This window comes from Anguilla rostrata, chromosome 17 (genome assembly GCF_018555375.3).
Source record: "Anguilla rostrata isolate EN2019 chromosome 17, ASM1855537v3, whole genome shotgun sequence".
Classification (NCBI taxonomy): Eukaryota; Metazoa; Chordata; class Actinopteri; order Anguilliformes; family Anguillidae; genus Anguilla; species Anguilla rostrata.
In genome coordinates, this window is record NC_057949.1 from 18,708,776 (window position 1) to 18,730,852 (window position 22,077).

Consider the following 22,077-nt stretch of genomic DNA (forward strand, 5'->3'; position numbering starts at 1 on the left):
CAGGAGCGGGCAACCTGGCACAGCTCTGCGGGATTATGGCCTTCGCTCATCAATTTAATTACAGCAAGGTTTTACGACACATTGATAAAAGCGAGTAATGCTTGCTACAGACTGCTACAGAAGGTAAGTTAAATAAGCAGTTTAAACGCAGGCAGTTCGTCCATAATGTGCTTATTCGACCTCTGAAAGCAGGAAATGCAGAACAAAAGCAACACAACACGATTAAATAAGCATGAACCACAAGTGAAAACAAACTGTTTATTTGGAATTTGTAAAGAGGATATTACGGTTGACCCTGAACCTCATCCCCAAAAATTTTCATATTGTTTACATTACATTTTACATATATACACACACTTAATTGTCAAAGTCTCCCAGCAAAAACGACAACAAAAAAAACTGATTCCAGTTGTAACCAGGTCATTGTACATCTAAACAACAGTAAACAAACCCGTGACAGGCAAACTTGCAAAAGAAATGTAACAAATTATCGAAACTGAACATTGTCAATGTGAATACCAAAGTCCTGCGCTTCTGGTTTTTACTGTCGATGACCAGAGATGAGCAACATGCACCTCCTGCGTGAGATTCAGCTGCATTTTATTCTGGCCTCAATTCAATACCTCCCCGATTTCCAGCCCCTCCCTCTCTACTGCAGTGCTCTGCAGGCTCGGTTCAGTCAGAAAGGCTGTATCAGAAGGACTCCTTCAGGCGAGACCACAGTGCTGTGTAGATATTCTGCCCTCAGAATGGTAGGGCTTTGGACTGGGGCTCGGTAAAGCAGTCCTGAATTAGTTGCCGGGGGGGCCAACAGGCCCCAAACACGCATCTGAGGTCCAAAGTCAGGGGGAGCCGGTAGCTGCCTAGGTCTGACATCACAGAACGAAGCGAGAGCCTGCCGACCAATCAAGCCCCGTGCTGAGCCCTACAGGAGAATGTTGGGCCTGCCACTGGCGGTTGAGTCACGCCCCCAAAAATGTGAGAAGGCCACAACGTACATGTTTCAAACGCGATCCAGTTTAGCCTTCCCGCACAGGATTGAGGCCTGAAAGAACGAGAGAAGGGTAATGCTGAGGGCACTGCCAATGGCCTCGTCTTAAACCCTGGGGGGCAGGGGGCAGGGCACATGACCCCGCTTCTAGAATGAACCCCACGTCAGTGGTTGTGAAGGACGACAGACATCAAACCTACAAAGACGGATACAAAGAATTCAACAGGATTTTTCTAACAGGGCACGTGCTGATGTTGCGTAGGTGTATTTTTCCAATGGGGTGTGTCTTGCGTAGGTGTGCGTCTGTGCAGGCAGTTTTTAAAGCCCTTATTTTGTGCTTTTTAAACTCAATTTAAACACAAGTAATCAAGTAACAACAAAGAAAAAAAACATCTGCAACTTGAAGCGTATTCTAGGTCTAACGCAGCGCCTACAGGAAGAAGCGAGCACTGGTAAAGTGACAGCTATTCTGAACGAAACGTTACAGGATATTGCAGAAGCACGGTGTCCGAGACGGACGGCGGGAGTCTCTGTGAGCGTGGAGAGCACCTGCAGCACACCCAGGGGCTCCCGGACTGCAGCGGGCAAACTCACAGAACCGCAAGAACAGATCGTGTCGTGGCCCGAAGCAGCGCGTAAAACGCGACATAATCACAGGACAGAGAAACCAATACTTTCAACTTTATTACCTCCACCTCTCCTTCCTTTCCTTTGCAAAACCAGGAAACAAACATCCGAACAGGAGTGTTAAAGCCCGTCTTAATTTAAAACATTAAACAACAAAAATAAAAACATTGTAACTTTTTTTTTTTTATCTCCTTTAGGTGTCTGTAAACACCTACCGTTCCAACTAGGTTTAATAAGATTTGGCATCTCTTTTCCGATGTGTGTCTTCAGCTGCTTGTCTTTAAAATATCTTGTTTATTATTGCATTCAGATGATAAAAAAGGCTGCTAAAAACATGACTTACAACAAGGACAAAAACATTAGTGCCAATGTTCCTGAATGAGCAGACTGCACATACTGCATACACTGAGCACACTCGAAATACATGAACACCTGCCCCATACTCACTCACTCACTCACATCTCTAACTGAGACGGAAAGAAACTCGCACAAGCACGCAGTCTCGCTACAACACATTCACACCTCTCTCATTCCCAAAAATTCTCTTACACACTTTAACACTATGATGCATCATACCACTAAACAAAATCAAAATAAAATAATTATAGTCTTAATAACAAATAACGAGAGTGAACTTGATTGAGATACGAGACAAAAAAGAAAAATGAGGAGGTCAGCATTTGAGGAGAAGAATGAAGGATCTGCAATCCACTGTCCCAAAAATGGCAAAAACAAAAATACTATGACAGCTTGTCAACTCAAATATTAGAAATGTGTATGAGAGTCCGTTAATGATAGTTACTAGGATAATCATCCTATGCTGTGTCCAATAACAATGATGTAATATTACAGTGTCCATCTGATAGTGGTGTGTGTGTACGTGCGGTGTGTGTGCGTGCGTGTGGTGTGTGGTGTGTATGTGTGTATTTGCATGCCTCCAGCCCAAGGATAAGGTTCATACAGTTAAATCTTTATGCATCACAATTGCTAAGATTCCTTCTATTCAAGTCTTGTAGTTGACGTCTTCATTTTGTGGGAAAGCCCTTGCCTGTCTCTGTGCAGGTCTCCATTTTATAAGATTATGAGAGTATGAAGGGGTTAGTTTTCCCTGTCAACCATGTTTGTGTGTTTGCGTGTGTGTGTGCATTAGTTTATGAATGTGTGTGCGGCTACTTGCTTGTATACTAGTGCGTGTCCGAGGGTGGATTTATGCACGCGTGTGTGTATACATGTGTGTCAGTCAGATTGAGTCAGCCCCTCCTCCCAGCAGGTCACCTGGCAACAGTGCAGCTGGGCTGCCCATTTGGTGTCTGTCCTCCATTTGTGGCGCTCCCCAGAGGCTGCTACTGGGGTAACCAGGGGTCACGCCCCCCCAGAGCCCCGACCTGCCAGGATCCACGCTCCCTGTCCCACCCCCCACTCCTCCCCCGGCCCCGTTGCTGCTCCATTGAGCGAAGATGCTCAGCCCGGGTCCTTGGGCAGAAGAGGCGTCTGGAGAGCTGCCTGTACCGTCCAAACTTTTCCAGCCTGAGCTGGAAGGCCCCACGCTTCCTATGCCAGCGGGTCCGGCGGTATTCCCCCCCGCCGCCGCGCTCCCTACAGCAGCGCGCTCCCGCTCACTCCCCGGGGTGCCCCCTCCACCGCCGGCACCCGCCGTCCCCGTCCCCGACGGGACCTGGCCAGCCCCGGGCCCCACGGTCCCACCTCCGCCGCTGCTGCTCCCGCCTCCCGCCTGGGAATGTGCAAAATAGCGACTGACCTCCTCCTCGCTCACAAACTCCGCCAGAATCGTGGTGTTTCCCAGAACGCACCTGGAACGCACAAAAAGACTTAATGTCAGACCGTGGGATCAGTAACTCTGATGTGAAACCCATCACAGGACACAGAGGTACAAACACAACCCTCCCCCATGTGAGCCCTCATTGGCCAGGGGCTGTCACTGCATTTGGTTGACTGAGAGCCTTTAAAGGGCACATCATCATGTCTGGCAGCAGTTCACCTACATGTGCAGGGCACTCTGCGCCTTGGCCGCTTCCTGCTGGGTGCTGTAGCGAATCAGAGCGCTCCCCTGGCCGAGGTGAAAGGTCAGCAGGGGGCCGTGCTGCATACAAATGGTGCGAAGCGTGGAGCCGTCAATCTGTGGAGGGGAGGCGAGACGCATTTAACAAAATTATCCATTAGCCCTCAACTGTAGTGCCCTCTTGCCAAGAGATAGTGTGAGAGAGAGGGGGGGGGGAGAGAAAGAGAGAAAGAGTGAGAGAGAGAGAGAAAGAGAGGGGGGGAGGAAGAGGAGCAAAACAAACATTCTAGCTTTGCAGAAAATCATTATTGAACAGGATATCTGACATTAACAACTAAAGGCTTAAAAAATAAAACAAAAAAATTTCAAAACAACACAAGGAAATTATTAGAACTGTTTTCTTAAGAGAATTTTCCCCATAAACACTGGAAAAAGACACAAGCGAGAGATGATTTCTAACAAAGTGTCAAACTGGGTTGTGGTCGAATTCTCCTGTGATCATGCGCTGAAGGGCAGATCATGAACCAAACTATGGATGGCTAGTGTGTGTGTGTGTCTCTGTGTGAGTGAGTGTGTGTGTGTGTACGGCTGGAGTGATATCAAGTGTCCAGTTTTCTTAGCTGTGATGCAAGCAGCAGACTTTTCTATCTTTTCTCTTGATGAACGAGTGAGTATAAGCAGGTTTGGTGACATGGAGTCTTTGGGATCACAGGAGACTCCTAGCACTGGACAGGAAGTTCTTGCGGTTGTAGCATGAATGTTAAAGCTAAAGGCACAGGTAGCCCTTACACCAGTGCTTGCTCATGAGGGTTTATGGGAACGTGTGACGAGGGAAAAGCTCACTGGTGACTTCTGACAGAAAACCACAGCCTTGGATCAGCCCAGTTAGATTGGGGAAAGAATTCTTGGTTGAGGCCTTTTTGGAAACTGGTTAAAAACCAAAGGGAGGTCTGAGGCCAGTGATGTGCATTACAGTGTTATTCCGCCTCTGACTAAAAAGTACGGGAACCCCCCTCCCCTGCTCCCGTACCTGTGGGGTGAGGTTACTCAGAACCAGCCAGCAACTCCCCCTCAGGGACGCAGCATCGCTCCACGCAGAACCTGCAGAGAGCACCCCGAAAATCACAACCCACACAAAACCCCTCAAACAGACCCACCAGCCCCAAAACCTACACAGACCCCTCAAACAGACCCACCAGCCCCAAAACCTACACAGACCCCTCAAACAGACCCACCAGCCCCAAAAACCTACACAAACCACTCAAACAGACCCACCAGCCCCAAAACCTACACAAACCCCTCAAACAGACCCACCAGCCCCAAAACCTACACAAACCCCTCAAACAGACCCACCAGCCACAAAACCTACACAAACCTGTCAAACTGACCCACCAGCCCCAAAACCTACACAAACCCCTCAAACAGACCCACCAGCCCCAAAACCTACACAGACCCCTCAAACAGACCCACCAGCCCCAAAACATACAGAAACCCCTCAAACAGACCCACAGCAGACCCACACCAATCAGCAGCAAGGCCTTTTAGTTTTTATGTGATAGAAAAAAACATACCACATGATCACATAGGAGCTGTACGACCTTGCTGCTGATTGGCTGTCTTATCAACACCCAACAGATATCAGTGATAAAAGTTTTTTGGGGTATAATTAAAGAAAAAAAAAGGCGAAATGTCACCTTCCATCACATCCCGTGATGGAAGTTACACTTATTACGGTTAAAATTTATTTATTTTTTTTTAAAAGTGATTCAATATATTGTGCAGCCCTAAACGATGCGAATAATGCACTGTAATAACACTAAGACATCACACATAATAATACAGCATTTACATGGTGCTGCCCAGGGCCTCCCTCGATGGAGCGCAACAGACAAGACTCCATTATTAACCAATCCTTACCTGACCCGTATCTTGTTTCCTGGCTGGCTCCAGACCCGCCCCAATTTCTGGCCAATCTGGGGCCTCCACCCCCCCAAGGGGATTGAGAGGATTGTTTCTGATTGGTTAATCCAGGAGGTGGGCGTGGCACCTGGGAACTGTTGCGATTGGACTTCCACAGCTTGTTGTGTCCTATAGGGTCCGGAGGCCAGCTGGGTTTATAATCCGTATACTTTGCTAAAGAAAGAAAGACAGAAAGACAGACAGTGACAGAGTGTATCAGTGTTCACTTATATTTGAAACGAATGTTCTGAGAATCTAACATTATCTGAATTACCTTTATTGTCACCAGTGCAGAACACATTAAAGTGGAATGTTACCATCCATCACCTTGGCTCCCTTATCGCGCCCCCTTGCAGACACACAACTGGCAACACCTAAAAGTACCCTATATATTTAAGGGCAATGTAAAAACTATGCAAATTTTGCAATAAATGTTCAACTGTAATCAAATGGCTGTTTTTTTTTTTTTTTTGGAATACAGTATTCAAATGTATTTTTGTGGACCAGTTACAGCTGAGGTTCTGTGTGAGTGAGTGTTGGGTTGTCATAGAGATCATAGAGTTGTGTGTGCTGCTGTGCTTATGGTTGCTGTGGAGACCTTACCTGAGTTGTGTGTGTTGCTGTGTGTATGGTTGCCATGGAGACATTATATTTATTTGGCAGATGCTTTTAGTCAAAGCGACATACAATAAGAGCATACCAGAACAAGATAGAAAGATACAAGTGATAAAAGTGACCATAGATTGGGAGTAGTAATAGTAAGTCCAGAGATGTGTCTTCAGACACATGATGGGCAATGACCAAGCAGTTCACAGAGAAATGAGAAGTTTGTTCCATCACTGCAGAGCTAGGGCGATCGGGACAAGCGAGAACCATTCACCCGGACGGCAGGGAGTGCAAGTCGCCCTGCTGCAGCAGAGCGGAGTGTAGGGCTGAAGAGACCGTACCTGAGTTGTGTGCGTTGCTGAGGGGGCTGTCTGAGGCACTGTAGGGCCAGGCTCCTGGTGAAGGCAGCAAGGTGTTGAGGGAGGGGTTAGAATCTGGAAGGGAAAGAGAGAGTGAGAGAGGGCTACGCAGTACGAATGCTACAAAGGTGCTTTCCTGTGCGCAGCCACGGGCGTGTACACACATACAGAAGGACGAGCATGTTTGCGCGTGCAGATACACGCGTTCAGTACCTGTGTTGTCTCGCAGTAACTGATGTTCCGTGTCGTTGAGGCTGGAAGCCCCAGATGAGCCCAGCGCGCTGCCCGGGGTCACGTAGGGGTCAGATTCAGGGTCTGCGCTCTGAATTCCCTTCCACGGTACACCAGGCTGGAACTCTGCCACCGCCACATCCACAAAGACCGATTAAATGAACATATGTACACACGCACACAAACACACAAAGAAAACATATTTAACGGCGCACACACACACACACAGAGTCATTCTATTATGCCCAGCCGCTTACTGCAGCGATTATGTTTTCAGTAACAGCAAACAGGTGTGTGTCAGGAAAAGGATGCCATGTTTTGCATCTAAAACGTGTGTGAAAATCTCTGCTGTTCCCCATAATGGGATTCTCACATCAGTGTGGACTGAAAGGGCAGCGGGGGGGGGTGTTACCTGGAGGCCAGCTAGAGGTGCCCATCTTGGCCCCCATCTTGCTTCCAGGAGTTCGGTGCCAGTTATCAGAGGGGCCCTGAGGGGGCATCCCCAAGCCTTCGCCCCCCAACAGCTCATACTGGGAGTAGGGGGAGCCACCCCCCATTTTCACAGGGGTAGAGATGGGACCTGGGCAGTGAGAGAGACAGAACATACAAACACCATCACACAGTGATGGGGAGTTGTCCCAGACTCTTCATCTGACATGGAAACAGAAACCTGGGGTCATCTGCTACTGTTCTACACGTGTCCGTTAGTTGCGTCAGGAAATAGACCAGTTAATACATGTCAAACAAAAGTTTTGGTCCCGAAATTCAAATTAGTTAAGCCATATAGAACTTCTAAAAAACTGAACACGAGAACACTCCAAGAGAACATTCTAAATGAACACTGAATGTTCCAAGAGAGCCGTCCAAGTACACAGTAATTGTGTTATACAGGCGTGTCTCACCGTTCTTGTGTAGGGCGGAGTCAGGAGGTGACGGAGCAGGAGAGCGGCCCTCCATCATCCACTTGAAGCGGGACTGCTGCCCCCCACTGTCCTTCATGCCCCCCAGCTCCAGTCCCGACAGGTTCACCCCTGAGGGAAACCCTGAGAACAGCACAGAGCATGCCACTGATCAGCATTAAGACACAACGAACAGCTCTGTGCCACTGATCAGCATTAAGACACAATGAACAGCTCTGTGCCACTGATCAGCATTAAGACACAATGAACAGCTCTGTGCCACTGATCAGCATTAAGACACAATGAACAGCTCTGTGCCACTGATCAGCATTAAGACACAATGAACAGCTCTGTGCCACTGATCAGCACTAAGACACAATGAACAGCTCTGTGCCACTGATCAGCATTAAGACACAATGAACAGCTCTGTGCCACTGATCAGCATTAAGACTCAATGAACAGCTCTGTGCCACTGATCAGCATTACGACACAGTGAACAGCTCTGTACCACTGATCAGCATTACGACACAGTGAACAGCTCTGTACCACTGATCAGCATTATGACACAGCGAACAGCTCTGTGCCACTGATCAGCATTACGACACAGTGAACAGCTCTGTACCACTGATCAGCATTATGACACAGCGAACAGCTCTGTACCACTGATCAGCATTACGACACAGTGAACAGCTCTGTACCACTGATCAGCATTAACACAATGAACATGTTTGTATCCCTGATCACACAGTGAACAGGTCCATGCCACTGACGGTCTGGTCCTACAAGTGTACTGGACATCTCAAAACTGAAAGGCCTTTTACTTTTAACTGAAAAGAAAACCCCCAAGAGAAGACAACGTCGTTGCTCAGTATAACAGCATCTGCAAGATGACTGCATTGCCATGTGATGTCAGGCAAGGCCCTGAACAGCCGAAACAGGCTTCTGATAACCTGGCGCACCAGAGAGGGCAGGGGCTCACCAGAGTACCCTCCCTGGGTTTTAGGGTGCAGATCAGCCAGGGAGCCGCCCATGCCCGGGTGTGGCAGGGGGTCTGCCATTGGCTGTTTGGGAGCGCCTCCACCCAGGTGAGATGGGGACAGTTTGGAGCCCACGCCCTGCTGCTGTCTCTGCTGCTGCTGAAGGATTGCCATGACTCTGGCCAGCTGGGAGAGGAGGGAGGGGGGAGAGAGAGAGGGGGGGGAGGGACAGGGAAAGAGAGTTGCGGCAAAAAATAAACAATAAGTTATGTTATCCCACCCAAATGATTTGGCTCTGAATTTCTATGCAGTTAAGCCAAACAGAAAAATGTACAGTTAAGCCTTTTAAAAAAATGAAAATGAGAAGAGAACACTAAATGAACAATGAACATTCCAAGAGAATATTCCACAGCACATTCTAACAGTATTTATGTTATACATGTGAGAGAGAGAGAGAGAGAGAGAGAGAGAGACAAAAAGAGGAGACAGAGAAAGAGGGAGGGAGAAGATAGAGAAAGACAAAGAGAGAGAAATTCTGGTGACAGGTGACCAGCAGTACTAAAAAATTAATTAAAAACAACGGGCAAAAAATATCACATTATACCACACAGTGAGCAGGTCATTAAAGCAGGTCGTTAAAGGGTTAACATATGACACAAAGGCCAACACCCTGATATTTACATACTGTCCAACACCCTGATATTCACATACTGTCCAACACCCTGATATTCACATACTGTCCAACACCCTGACAATTACAGGCTCGGCGCTAGCATGGTGGAGGGGTTTTATTTTAAGTGCAGGTACCTGCTGTGGGTCGGGGGGCTGGCGCAGGTTCTGAGGGAACTTCCTCTGATTCTGCAGGAGGTGCTGCTGCTGCTGCTGCTGCAGGAGGAGCTGGCAGGCCTGGGGGAGCACAGAGGGAGGGAGGGAGCATCGCTCACTCAGTGCACATTTACCAGCCCACAGAGCTTCCAGCAGCACGTGAGAGAGTGACACGGATTTAACTCTCCATCACAAACAGAAAAGCGCGTCAGCATCGAGTCCCGAGAGTGAAGGAAATCGATGAGAACCCAACACACACCTGAGGGGAAAAGCTGCAGGTGTGTTTGGAGATGTGAGTGAGTGCGTACGTTTATGTGTGTCTGTTTGAGTGCATGGGTGTGTGCGGCGTGTAACGACGTGTGTGTGTGTGGTGTTGTGCTGTTTAAGTGGCGCGTGTGTATACGTACGTGTGGTTTGTTGTGTGATGTAGTGTGGTGGGGTTGTGTTGTGCACATGCACGTGTGCCTGCGTGTGCTGTTTGCAGGGGCAGTGCAGTGTGTTTACCAGGTGGAACTGCTGTACGTGGGGGTAGATGTTGCTCAGCATGGCGATGTGCTGGGGGGAGAGCTGGGGCGGAAAGACTCCTCCCCCCACCCCTGCAACTCCGCCCACATTACTGCTGGGAGGGGCCATCTGCTTCAGCACGGAGCCCGGCACCTGTCACACACACACAAACACGAGCGTTTACATATACAAATGTGCACACACAGATAGACACACCTCAGACTGCCCATAGATATCACCTATGATTTCAGAGAAAGACGTCTTTACTGCACAGACTGGTCACCTTGAAAGCAACTCCTGAGCCAGTAATATTTGTAAGAGATGCAGCGGTTGGTAAAAATCTTACCATTTCATGGATCAGTTCACATATAATGACGATATTCTGGGCCACCATAATATTCCAAATGCCAACTATTACTGAAGACAAAATGTTATCGCAGCCTGGCAACAGTTCAGGGGAAACACTGCAATGTACCTGAGGCGACAGGAACTGATGAGGCACTTGTGCTCGTATCCCTGGGGAGGGGTTTATGGAGGGCACCCCCCGAGACTGAGCCATCCCAGCGCCGCCACCAAACGCACTGTGCCCACCCGTCTGACGGAGAAAGCAAGGAGAGGGGCTTCAGTGACAGGTACAAGAGCGCAGACACCGAGGGCAGGGAGGAGGAAGAGACAGAGAGTGACGGACGAAGGGGAAGAACGAGTGCAAAGCACACGAGCAGTGAAGTCTCAAAGCAGCCAGGAGCGGGCAAAAGAAACGACACGGCTCCAAGGAGCCAGAGAGGCAAGTGTCCATTAGAATGAGCCAATGGGAGGGGAGGACACAGACAGAACTGTGGACAGAGGCCGTGCTGCGGTCTTGCGTGCCCAGGTGTGAACGTGTTCTCGGTACCTTGTCGTAGTAAGACCCAGGCTCGCCGGGGCCCGCGTCTTTGGACCCGTGCGGGCGGAACACGGCCCCTCCTCCCCTCCCTCCTTTGCGCATCTCTCCGTTGTAGTCGTTCAGGCTCATCCCCCTCTTCTCTCCTTCCTGCTTCTTGTCCTGGGTCAGGCCCGGGGCCAGATCCAGGGGCCGGCTGCCGGGCTCCTCTCCCTGGGGACAGCAGGGGACACCGTTACCGCCATCGACGCGGCTACGCGGCAATCGGGTCTGCACGGGCGGGGCTTACCAGGAGACCCATGTTGGAGAACTGTCTGGTCACGGGGTTCATCCAGGAGTCCCCCCCACCGCCTTTCAGGGCACCCTGGCACACAATCGGACAAAATCATTAGCCTGTCTCCAAGAGAGGCAACCTAATCTGTCTGAAGTCTAAGCCAAGGGAAGGAGTTAGGGTGTAAAGCGTGGACACTCAAATCTGGCCTCCAATCTGAATCTGGGCCTGGTTTTCTTTTCTCCCAGGCAATTAACTGAACAATTAGGGCTACTGATTGGCCAGACTGTCTTCACACCTGACTCCCAGGTCAAATCAGCAGTTCTCTGTGATTTTCGTAACTGGGTTATAAGGCATTGAATTAACTTCAAGTACCTCCACAGTAGTTTAGACAATTACGTCGCGCCTCCAGAGATTGTACATAAAACCCAATCATTGTTTTTAAAAAATTATGTGTAAATTAATTTTTTGGTATGAAACCATTTCCTGTGAAACATGCAACCCGAGATGGGGGAAAGAAGAACAGGCATGATATTAATACAGACATATATGTTTATAGTTGTGGATAAATGCTATGAAACTAATGTGTTCATTTGTACAGCCTCTGGAAACACAACGTTGCTGTACAAGCTGCTTTGGAGTTACTCAGGTCTGTCTTGGTTTAGACCACACACCCTAAATGCACACACAAGCTGTCTTGGCCAACGCAGAAAAACTGAAATAATATCTAAACCCCCAGAAAGCAAAGTCAATCCCCCTGCCCAGTCCGCCCCCATCCCCACAGTACCCTCAGTCCCAGCCCATCCCCATCCCCAGCCCACCGCCATCCCACCCCCATGCCCAGACCACCCCATCCTCAGCCAACCCTCAGTCCCAGCCCACCCCCATTCCCAGTCCACACTCATCCCACCCCCATTCCCAGCTCCCACCCCCCATTCCCAGACCCATCCAGCCAGCCCATTCCCAGCCTACCTTGCTGGAGCTCTTCTTCCCGCTCGGGCCCCAGCTGCCGGAGTTGTAGGAGGAGCCGCTGCCCTGGGACCCAGCGCTGTTCCACACGCCGCCTCCGTCCTCCTCCTCCTCCCAGCTGGAATGGCGGGAGGCACTGACGGACCCGCCCGCCTCTGCCCCCTCGCCCCAGCCCTCTTGCATAGACTTCGAACCTGCGGGGAAATGGGGAGGGGCCGATTGAGGAGTGAGAGAGCATAAGAGTGCGCAAGGAGCTCCAGAAAGGATCACTGTGCACAAACACGCACACAAGCTCACTGACTCACGTGCACTCACTCACATGCACTCACGTGCACTCACTTACCAGACTTGACTGGATTGGGGGACGGGTTTCCCCAGCCAGAGGTCTTCCCAGAATCCTCCAAGTCACCCCAGCCGGTGGACGAGTCCACCTTCCCCCAGGCGGCAGTGCCGCTATCCGTACCTTGGCCAGAGGGGGCGATACTGCCTCCCCACAATGCAGGAGCTAACAAACAGTCGAGAAAGAAAAGAATGAATAATATTGGTGACGATTCTTTTTTAAAAGGTACCATGGCTCGCTGCATAAACCCTAAGGAAGAAGGTTGGGACGGATCTTGTTATGCGATTGGAGAGCACAAGTTTTTGGCTAAACACAAAATCGCTTAGGACTATCTTCAAAAATTAATACCTTTCCAGACGGTTTCAAAATTTTGTTTCATCATATATTTTGATAGCCAGTAGGTTTCAATGGATTGGAGTGGAACGCATTTCATTTTCTATTGATCCCGTCAGCAAGTAAAATCTGTCAAAGGTCCTTACCCTTGCCAGACTGTGCGGGGTTCCCAGCAGCAGCAGGCGGGTGTGCGGCCCTGCTTGCCGGTGGCTGCTGCTGGGCGTGGCCCTGGGGCTGATGGGTGGTGCCATGGGGATGATGGGCAGGGCCATGGGGCTGGTGGGCGGGGCCCTGAGGCTGATGGGCGGGGCCCTGGGGCTGCAGCGCAGTGCCACCGTTCTTGTCCCACAGGTTGACGCTCTTGCCGTTGTAGACGCTGGGGTCGCCCCAGGCGGAGGTGCCGTCGTCGATCTCCATCTTGCGGCTGATGGAGTGGGGCGATGGCTCCTCCCACCCGCTGGGCTCCGGCCCCTCGCCAGAGCCGCCGGCCGTTTGGGGGACAGGGCCCGAGGTCCAGCCCCAACTTTGGTTCTGCTTCTGGGAGGGGGGCCCCCCTGATCTACCCCAGCCGCCCTGCAGGGCCCCTGGGTCCAGAGGCTGCGATTGCTGCGCCGGTGGCTGAACCGGGCCCTTCGGCGGCCCCCCCTGGCTGTTTGGTATCTGCGATGGGTGTGCTTTTCCCCCCCACCCCTGATGAGGCTTACCACCCATGTCCCCTCCCGCTCCACCTCCCCAACCTCTCTTTGGCCCTCCTTCGTCCCAGTTCCCCCAAGATCCCGTTTCCGAACCCCCCCCAGCACCCCCACCCTTCCCATCACCCCAACCCCCACTGGCTGGTTTGGGCTCTGGCTCCCCCCAGTCTCCACCCCCACCCTGCCCCCAGCCCCCTCCTTCTCTTCCCACTTCCTTCCACCCTGCTGTCCCTTTTGGCTCCTGGCTACCCCCCCAACCGCCGCCGCCACCGCCACCACCGCCACCGCCAGCGGGGGTACCCTGCTGCCCAAATTCCCCCCACTCCCCCCTGCGCTCTCTCCACTCCGGACCCTCGCCGCCGCCCCACCCTTTCCCCTGTCCTTCCACCGGGCCCGTCCCGCCCCAGCCCCCGCCCCCCTTCCCAGGGCCACCGCCCACACAGCCCCCGGAGGCGGGCGAAGCGGCATGCGTACCGCTGGGATTCCGCGCGTGGGGAGCGCCGGGCGGCGGGCCCCGGGTCGACAGCGAGCCGTTAGCCCCGCCCTCCCAGCCCTCTGCTGAGAGCGCGGCGGCGGGCGTGGGGCCGGGGCCGGGGCCCGAGGGCCCGGGAGGCTGAGCGGGTGGCACAGGCGGATCAGTAGTCGCTGAACTGGCGTTGGCGGGGTAAGCATGAGCAGGATTAGTAGTATTATTCGCAGAGAAGGCCGAGGGGCCTTTGCCCCCCTTCAGGTCCCAGGCCACATTCTGCCGGATCTGGGTCTGGCCCCAGCCGGTGTTGGACAGGACGCGTGGGTCCAGGTCGGACCGGCTGAGCAAGTTCTGTAAGGCCACTTCAGTGCTGGGGGGAGGGGCGGCGAGGCGGTGCCGCTGATTGGCGGGGCCGTTCCCGGCTCTGGAGCGCCCCCCACCGCTGGAGGAGGAAGTGCCCCCCGCACCGTGCCCCTGGCCGCCCCACTCCCCGGCCTCCCCGGCCTCCCCCGCACCCCCCTCCCCGACGCCCTTCTGATTGTCCCAAGCTCTGGCGGTGGTTGGGGGCAGGGGGGAGGAGGTGGAGGGGGGCTTGCCCACGCTGCCCCCACTGCAGCTGCTGCTCTTGCTGCTGCCGCTTCCTCCAGCCGGATCGCAAGGCCCCGCCGTGCCCGCCACCCCTCCCGAACCGCCCCATTCCCCGACCAACAGGTCCTCCCCGCTCCACTCTCCCTGAGATGCCCTGGGGGTCTTACAGCTGCCCCCATTTCCTGCCCCCCAACTTTTCCCCCCTTCGGACCCCGAGCTCCCTCTGTCCGAGCCACTGCGACCCCAGGAGCTCCCCCCCTCTCCCGGGACGTCGCCCCCTCCCTCTCCGTGCTCCCAGCCGTCGGTCCTGGAGGCGGCAGTTTTGCAGGAGAAGGCCGGGTCTCTCCACGAAGAGGAGGACAGAGAGGGCGGGGCGTCCCCTGCTCCCGCAGTCCCGCTGTCCCCGTCCTCTCCGCATTTTTTTGGTCCTGCTCCCTGCTCGGGCCCCACGCCCTCCCACTCCCCGTCCCCGGCCTCTGCTTCGCTAAGTCGGTTCTGATGATTGGCTGGGTCCGCGGAAGGTGGGGCGTGGCCGAGGGCGGGGTTGGCCGACAGGGAGGGTGGAGGTGGGAGGGAAGAGGGAAGGTCCACGGGCACCCCCGTCCCTGCCCCCGTCGTCTCGTCCTGCACCAGGGCTGGCCAAGCAGAGGGGTTGGCGTTGGGGTTGAAGTTGGCACCAGGAGTCCCACCGCTGACGCCAATGGCGTCGTCTGCAGTCCCAGGGAAAGAGGAGGCTTTGGATTTCGAGGGCGCGACCCCGGCCGCTGTCGCCGCCGCACCTCCTCCGATACCCGTCTGCGAGGAGGACCCCCACGCGACGCCGCCGGACAGGGTACATTCATCTGGCGAGCAGGAGGAGGAGGAGGAGGAAGGCGGGGAGGGGCTGTCGGAGTTCCCAGCATTCCCTGCCCCTGACGCTTTCTGCTGGAGCTGTCTGTCCATCCATGAGGCACTGCTGTTTTGGGCATCGCCCGTCTCCGTCCCCCCGGCGCCTCCCCTGTCTCCGCCCCCGGCCCCCACGGCGATGCTGGGCCACTCCTCCAAGTCGGATCCGTCCACTATCACCTTCTCCCAGCCCTGAGAGGGGGGCTGGCTGCCAGAGCCCGCCCCCCACGTGGAATTTGCATAATTTGAAGAAGAAGAAGCAGCGACTGATGATGACGAAGATGAAGAGGACGAGGAGGAGGACTGGGGAAGTGAGGAAGCAGCTGAACCCTGAGACCCAGGACTGGAATCTGAAATGGAGGGGGGAAAAAAATACTGAGAACTGCAGGCAGTGGGAAGTGGGAAACAGCACTGCACGAGCCTGGCTTGCAAGCTGCAGTGTGACAGGGAGTGGTGTTCCACACTGCATGCTTCAGAGGAGCGCATATGCCTGCTTGTTAGGGGAAGTAGGGGATTCAGCATGACAAATGGGGAAAAAGCAAAACCCAAAAATGACTACATAAATAACAAAAATTAACATTTTCCCACTTATTACAAACCATTGCACTTTGTTTTTCTATTTAATGTACAAGACATCTATCACCATGTTAGAGAAATGCAGTGCTGTCAATACAACCAGCGGCTAGCATCTGTAATTTCCTGTATCCTACACAAGAGTTTTCCCCTGATTCATTAGCTTCTGCGCTCACCCGAGGCTCCAGCTGCGACTGCATCGGAGGCGTCTCCCTGCGACAGAGGGGGGGCTCCCCCGCCGGTGCCCCCCCCCAGCAGCATGCAGGACAGCGGCGGCTGGCCCCTCTTCAGTAGCACTTTGTGGTCCTGCTGGCAGCGGAATCGCGGGGGCACTTCGCGGGGCATGTAACGCTGGGCAGCAGGGGCGCCGGAGGGGGGCTGTCCGTTGGGCACCGCCTGGCGCTTGGCATTGTTCCCGCCCTGGGGGGTGGTACCGGTGGTGGCGGGGGACGGGGGGGGAGGGGGGCCAGGGCTGGGGGACGTAGAGCTGGGGGTGGCTGGAGACGGGGCGGACGTTGGCTTGGTCAAATCTGGCACTGGGAAGAGACGGAAGTTAGACTTAATAGAACACTGGAAAACAGACTGAGCAGACTATGATGCATTAAAACAAACAGACACAACGAAGAAGGTTTCAGCAGCACAACTGTGCACAGACATCAGATTCTGAGCCACAGAAACACAAACCCAAAAACAGAGAAAGGTGATGAGATGAGAAAGGTGATCACATGGACCGTTTCACTCTTTTCCCTCCATTCTCATAGTGAACTAATCCAGATGTTGATTTGGAAGACAAGGAAGGTGCAACAATTATGCAGATTTAAATTAACTGCCTTTTGCAAGATCCAGGAGAAAGGACAAAGCGATCCAGACATGCTTCCATGTACCAGTGTTTAAATACACTCAGGAAGGCGCCAAATTTCAACCACTCAGCTGGAGGGTCCCGTAGTACATGGTGGCTCACTTAGTGTTTAGGAACCACTTTTCCAGGGTAATGCATAATTAAAATATTGAATTTTAATAGGCCAAAGCTGGCGTGAGCAACAAATAAACCATAATTATTAATAAAACAGGGAAGCTTCTAAAGCATTCATTTTAGCAGGTGATTGTCTGAAAAAACTGGTAAGAAGGTGAATGTGAGGTTAAGCACACCGAATGAAAGAAAGGCTGGGACGTGCACGGTTCTGTGTCACAGAAAGACAGGACAAACTGGTCAGGGACAGGGGAGGGCGAGCTGCCGATGGACGGGACACGTGGACCACGTGAGAAAAACAGAAGAGTCAATGCAACAGAATGAGCTGGGCACAAAAGAAACGGCTTACCTTTGTTTTTATGTTCAGTAATCTGCAAAGAGACAGGAGACAGAGTTACAGTCTGCGATGAGCACAGCCCTAACTAACGTTTAAAGCAGGGCTTCGCCAGCACACAGACCAGCACTCCAGGACGGGAGCGGAGCGCCCCTGGTTTAAAGCAAGGGCTAAAGGTAAAATGACACACGTCAGTGCATGAACATATTTAAGGAACGTCTGCTAGCTCAAGCTTGAGCTCCACAGACGACCAGTGAATTTCAGTCAACACACTGGGACCCTGACCAAAGAGGACACACTCAAGAGACTTCAGATGTCAGCTGAAAAGGAAATGGTGTTAAAAAAAATAAAAAAACCTTCAAACCACACTGTATTTCCTGTATCCATGGAAACAGTCTTTCATTTGAAGTAGCTGAACTCAGCGCCTCAAGCACCGTTTCTGTGGCGGTGCGAGTGAATAAAACTTGTTTTAATCGCACGTGCGAACGTCTCCTTGTTCAGTTTCAAAGCGTCACTATAAGGACTGCAGACTATATTATTCCACACACTGATGCGTACGTGTCCACATAGCAAACCAAACTAATGTTGTACAATGTCAAGCCATAACTGAAAAAAAGGACAAAATTACTGACATTTCAGACCGTTAACAGAAACTGTTCTGACAATTAACAGTACATCTTTTATATTCAGTCTCTTCACAAAAGTAAAACACTTCAAATAAAGTCAGTCTTTCTGACTACTGAACACAGTCCAAGACTACAATTTAAAAACATCCAACTACACTAGCAGCAACAGGAGACCTGTGCCCTATTGTCCCCGCCCAGACAATGAAAATACAGGTGTGGAGGCGTGGTTCCACTAGTGACCATATATTATACATGGCACTTAGGTACCTGTACAACCAAAACCTGTACAGTCCAAACCCTGCCTCCAGCATAACTACGGTAGCAGGAAAGCTCCGGAATTCAAGAGAACCAAATAAACGGCAGACCCACCTGTGCCCGGACAGGTTGGTACAATGAGCAACCCCAGACTCAAAAATGCAGCATGCGTACGCAAGTGTGCTGACAGTGTGTCCAAAACGTTGAAGTGCTTCCCAAATTAAAAATCACTGAGGACAGGCGACGGGGGGGCTCCTCCCGCTAGAACGCAAGGTTTCAGTGTAGCGATGCGCCCCAAGGCCCTGTACCGAACCCTGCGACCGTTCCCGTGCGAACTGCCTGCCACCCCACTAGTGAAGCGCATAACAGGCTATGGTGGCACCGGACAGAGAGGGTTACTGCAGGGGGGACTTCCCTGGGCTCCGGCGGGCTACCAAAACCTGAGAGACACTGACCAAAAAGGGTTCGGGTTTCCTAAAATGATCCTGGATAACTTGTCAGAGAAAAAGTCTCCATTGCCCTCCTGTGTCTCTCTGCAGTTATTTCCTGGAAAATACTGCATGGTGTGATGTGTTCAGTCGCATGACAATGCTTCTAGTGTGGACATCAAGTCACAACAACAAACACTCATTACACTCTACTTAATGAACACGTCCTGTTGTATTCCGACAGTACATTTTGCTTATTTTTTATATGCCTATATTATCATATTTTTCCAAGTTTGGAATGTTAAATTGTTTCCAAAGACCAACATCACTGCAGCATCCAAATTCACCCAGAGACAGCTCAGACCGGCACGCATCTCTCTACTCCACCAGCATCCACTTAGTTTCTTCCCTGCAGTCGACCGGCCGACCTGCGCAGTCACTGCACTTGCAGATCAGGAGCCCAGGCAACCGGAGGAGCTCAACCCTGCCAACCGAAACCCTCCTTCCCTGTGTCACACCATCGATTACACACCTCCCATGCAGGACTGCCACCACTTCCACAACCGGCACTCGTGGAAGCCAATACACTGAGAGTTGGTGGGTTTTTCCAGGGGAAGCCAGCAGTCATCCTGCCCAGCCCAGGACCAGTCGAACATTTACCTGCCCCAGAGGAGAGCACCTTACATGTACTTTAATGTACAAATCAATCTCCTGTACCTTCTGAGAAGCTTCTTTTTTTCTTTTCTCTTCTTTCTTTCTTTTCTTGTCTTCCATGAACTGCTGTTCCCTTTCCTGACACTCCTCTCTAACCAATGAGATGGAGAAAAGGGGAAAGTCAACAACAAACCTTCAGTAACACAGTGAAAGAATGTAAAGCCACCATACACACTTTAATGAAAGCTAAATTCAGATGGATGTGGCGAGAAGACCCCTGCATGTGAAATGGTGATGTTTACAGCACTCCAAACAATTGACATTACTCTTAGAGCTTCAGTCATTTCATAAGTACAGCAAGTTAGACATGCTGGCATATAGTATGGAGGACTAGCTTCAATGCCACTGACAGTCGACAAGATTCCTAATACACCGAATGTACTATGAAAATGACAGGCTAGCAGGAAAAGCTTGGTCGATAACTAAAATTCCACCAAGTCAACCCCCTCCGAGCAAACCTTAGCACTACTAGCACTAGTATTAGTGACCACAAGCAAACCCTAATTATTGTTGCTGGCTGACAACTGGACATAGAAGGCAAGACAATACCTGACTAGATGATTTAGATTCGCAAAATCTAAGAACGCAAAACTAACTTGATGGCTAGCAGCTGTCAACTTGCTTGAAAGCCAGCTATCAGTAACTCTCTGGCCACAACATCCAGCTGTTCATGCATTCAACCACAATGATGGGCCAGCTAATCTAACAGCACATGTAAACAACATTTTACGTTAGCGACAGCTAACTGACCCTCTAGTACTGAGCCGATAAAAAAGTTAACAAGCTAGCTAGTTAACTAGAGGACATACGCACATGCCAAAATACATGCGCTATCTGAACTTGAATATGTACCTTGCTATATTATACTGAAGTCAGTGATTAGCTTATTGTAATGCGTTTAAATGTAGCAAACCAGCCAAGTTTTCTGCCCCCGGACCGCCCGGGCCCACCCCGCGAACAGGCCCGATGCAAGCCTGGCAGTCCACGGCAGACTTTGGGAACGTAGCAGCGGGGTCGACATGAGACCGTCATCGTGTTGCTTATTCGAGCACCTCGATGAATACGTACCGCTATCGCGTTGCATCCTGTGCAGCTCATATTTAGAGAGTCACATGCACACAATTCACAGACAGCGAAGGCACTGCTTACTAACTTCAAAAAGCAGGATTGCAAAGCCTATACTGCCTGCCAGGAGATTAGCTACGAGGACGTTAGCCCAGAAGCTAGCCAACTAACAAGACTGCACAACATTCAATGCAAATGTAGCCAGCTTTAATTTTAGCCATCAAACTAAGACCCGTGTTATAATCTATATATGCGACAAACAAATTGAGGATACAGCGTGAACAACTGCGTGGCGAACCTGCTTACCATCAGTAAATAACGTCGTTTATTTCCCACCTTATTAGCCAGTCAGCTACTAGCAGCAGGCTAGAATATGGATACTGCTAGCGTTAGCTATAGCTGCGCAGACCGCTGTTCTAGCGCTCAGCTCATTTTATGCGCTGCATTAAAATAAACCATTAAAGCGACACTATTCTTTCTATATAACTAAACAGGACAACTGACAACAGTTCCAACAACAACTGCTCACTAGTACATCAGATACTCACCTCAGGAATTACATATGAAATAAAGTGCTTCAGTGCGAAATTCCAGTTTATGGAGGCATTCGAAGCGCAACAATGTGCGATACAATACGAACATGAAGCGAGTAGCAAGCTAACTGCACAATGGACAATAATGTCCTTTTCCAACACTCAGCCGATTATGTGCATGCAGCACGATGCGAACTAACGAGCTAAATACGCTCAATATCTTCGGTTTCTAAAGCGCTGTAGAGTCAGTTGGTTGACGGGCGACCATTTTGCTTCTCGGTGTGTTGTGTGTCTGGAGAGGGGGGGGTATGAGAGAATTTCTTTACCCCAGCAGCGAGCTAATGACTAAAGTACTACACAGACTCAGTGCGGTCATATGGCCATATTTGGTTTAGTTCCACCCCTAATAAGACCACTTAAACACACACACACACGATGTAGGATCACACATCAACATGGTGGCATATCATCGGACAGTTTTCCTGAAAGCGATTTTTGCCTGGTCTCAGTAGAAACGTAGGTAGTTTTAGTTCGGCGATATAAGTCAAATTGTCAAAAACCTCGCACGGTTTTCAGACGACAGGAAAACATTCTGAGATTCTGAGTCTTGCGGGATCCCCAGAAAAAAATAAAACATGTTTCCCTTTTAGTAAAGTTTTTACTTTGTCCATATTACGTACATTGAATGCATGGCATGTTTTATGCTAAGATTCATAATAGGATGAGATCACGAATAAGTATATTTTGTGCAATGTTTGATAAATATCCACTGTTACAGCCTCTATTGACTGTTAAAAGTGTCAAAACAACTTTATTCAAGCGTTTTAGGAAGGTACAAAAACATAAGAGAACAGATATACGATTTTTTATATTTCGTTTTCGGATCACCATATAGTAGGCTATGCATCACTTACAAACACGCGCGCGCACACAGATTTTCATTCATCTGTCTCCTGTTGTCCAACACCCGAACTGCATATTTGACATCATCAAGTGGACCCCCCCGCCCCCCCTTTTGGACAACACCCTCGCCCCTATTTTATAAATGCCTCAAGCGTAGTTCACTTGCGCATAGCCACGCGGTTCAAAGTTTGCAAATTGAGCCCTAGTAGGCTAGAAGTGGGACATAGTCCCTACAAAGAGAACTAATTTTT

At 51.1% G+C, this 22,077-nt stretch overlaps 1 protein-coding gene across 4 annotated transcripts; it reads right to left on the minus strand.

Moving 5' to 3' along the window:
* Positions 1–244: 244 nt before the first annotated feature.
* Positions 245–21,936, minus strand: LOC135243090 (trinucleotide repeat-containing gene 6B protein-like). 4 transcript variants are annotated; one of them, XM_064314612.1, is made up of 21 exons: positions 21,838–21,935; positions 19,329–19,416; positions 17,318–17,339; positions 16,175–16,534; positions 12,938–15,775; positions 12,462–12,623; positions 12,122–12,312; positions 11,168–11,242; positions 10,891–11,091; positions 10,474–10,593; positions 9,999–10,151; positions 9,477–9,575; positions 8,672–8,855; positions 7,696–7,836; positions 7,206–7,373; positions 6,776–6,919; positions 6,545–6,637; positions 5,556–5,771; positions 4,669–4,739; positions 3,622–3,755; positions 245–3,429 (listed from the first exon to the last, which is right to left on the minus strand). In XM_064314612.1, the coding sequence occupies exons 1-21, from the start codon at positions 21,867–21,869 to the stop codon at positions 2,859–2,861; spliced, it is 6,063 nt and encodes a 2,020-aa protein (XP_064170682.1). In that variant the 5' UTR covers positions 21,870–21,935; the 3' UTR covers positions 245–2,858. The 4 variants fall into 4 exon arrangements, with proteins under 4 accessions (XP_064170682.1, XP_064170684.1, XP_064170683.1 ...); XM_064314614.1 differs by lacking the exon at positions 21,838–21,935 and adding an exon at positions 20,939–21,251; XM_064314613.1 differs by lacking the exon at positions 17,318–17,339 and having other exon boundaries at positions 16,175–16,556; positions 21,838–21,936.
* Between the last annotated feature and the right edge of the window lie 141 nt (positions 21,937–22,077).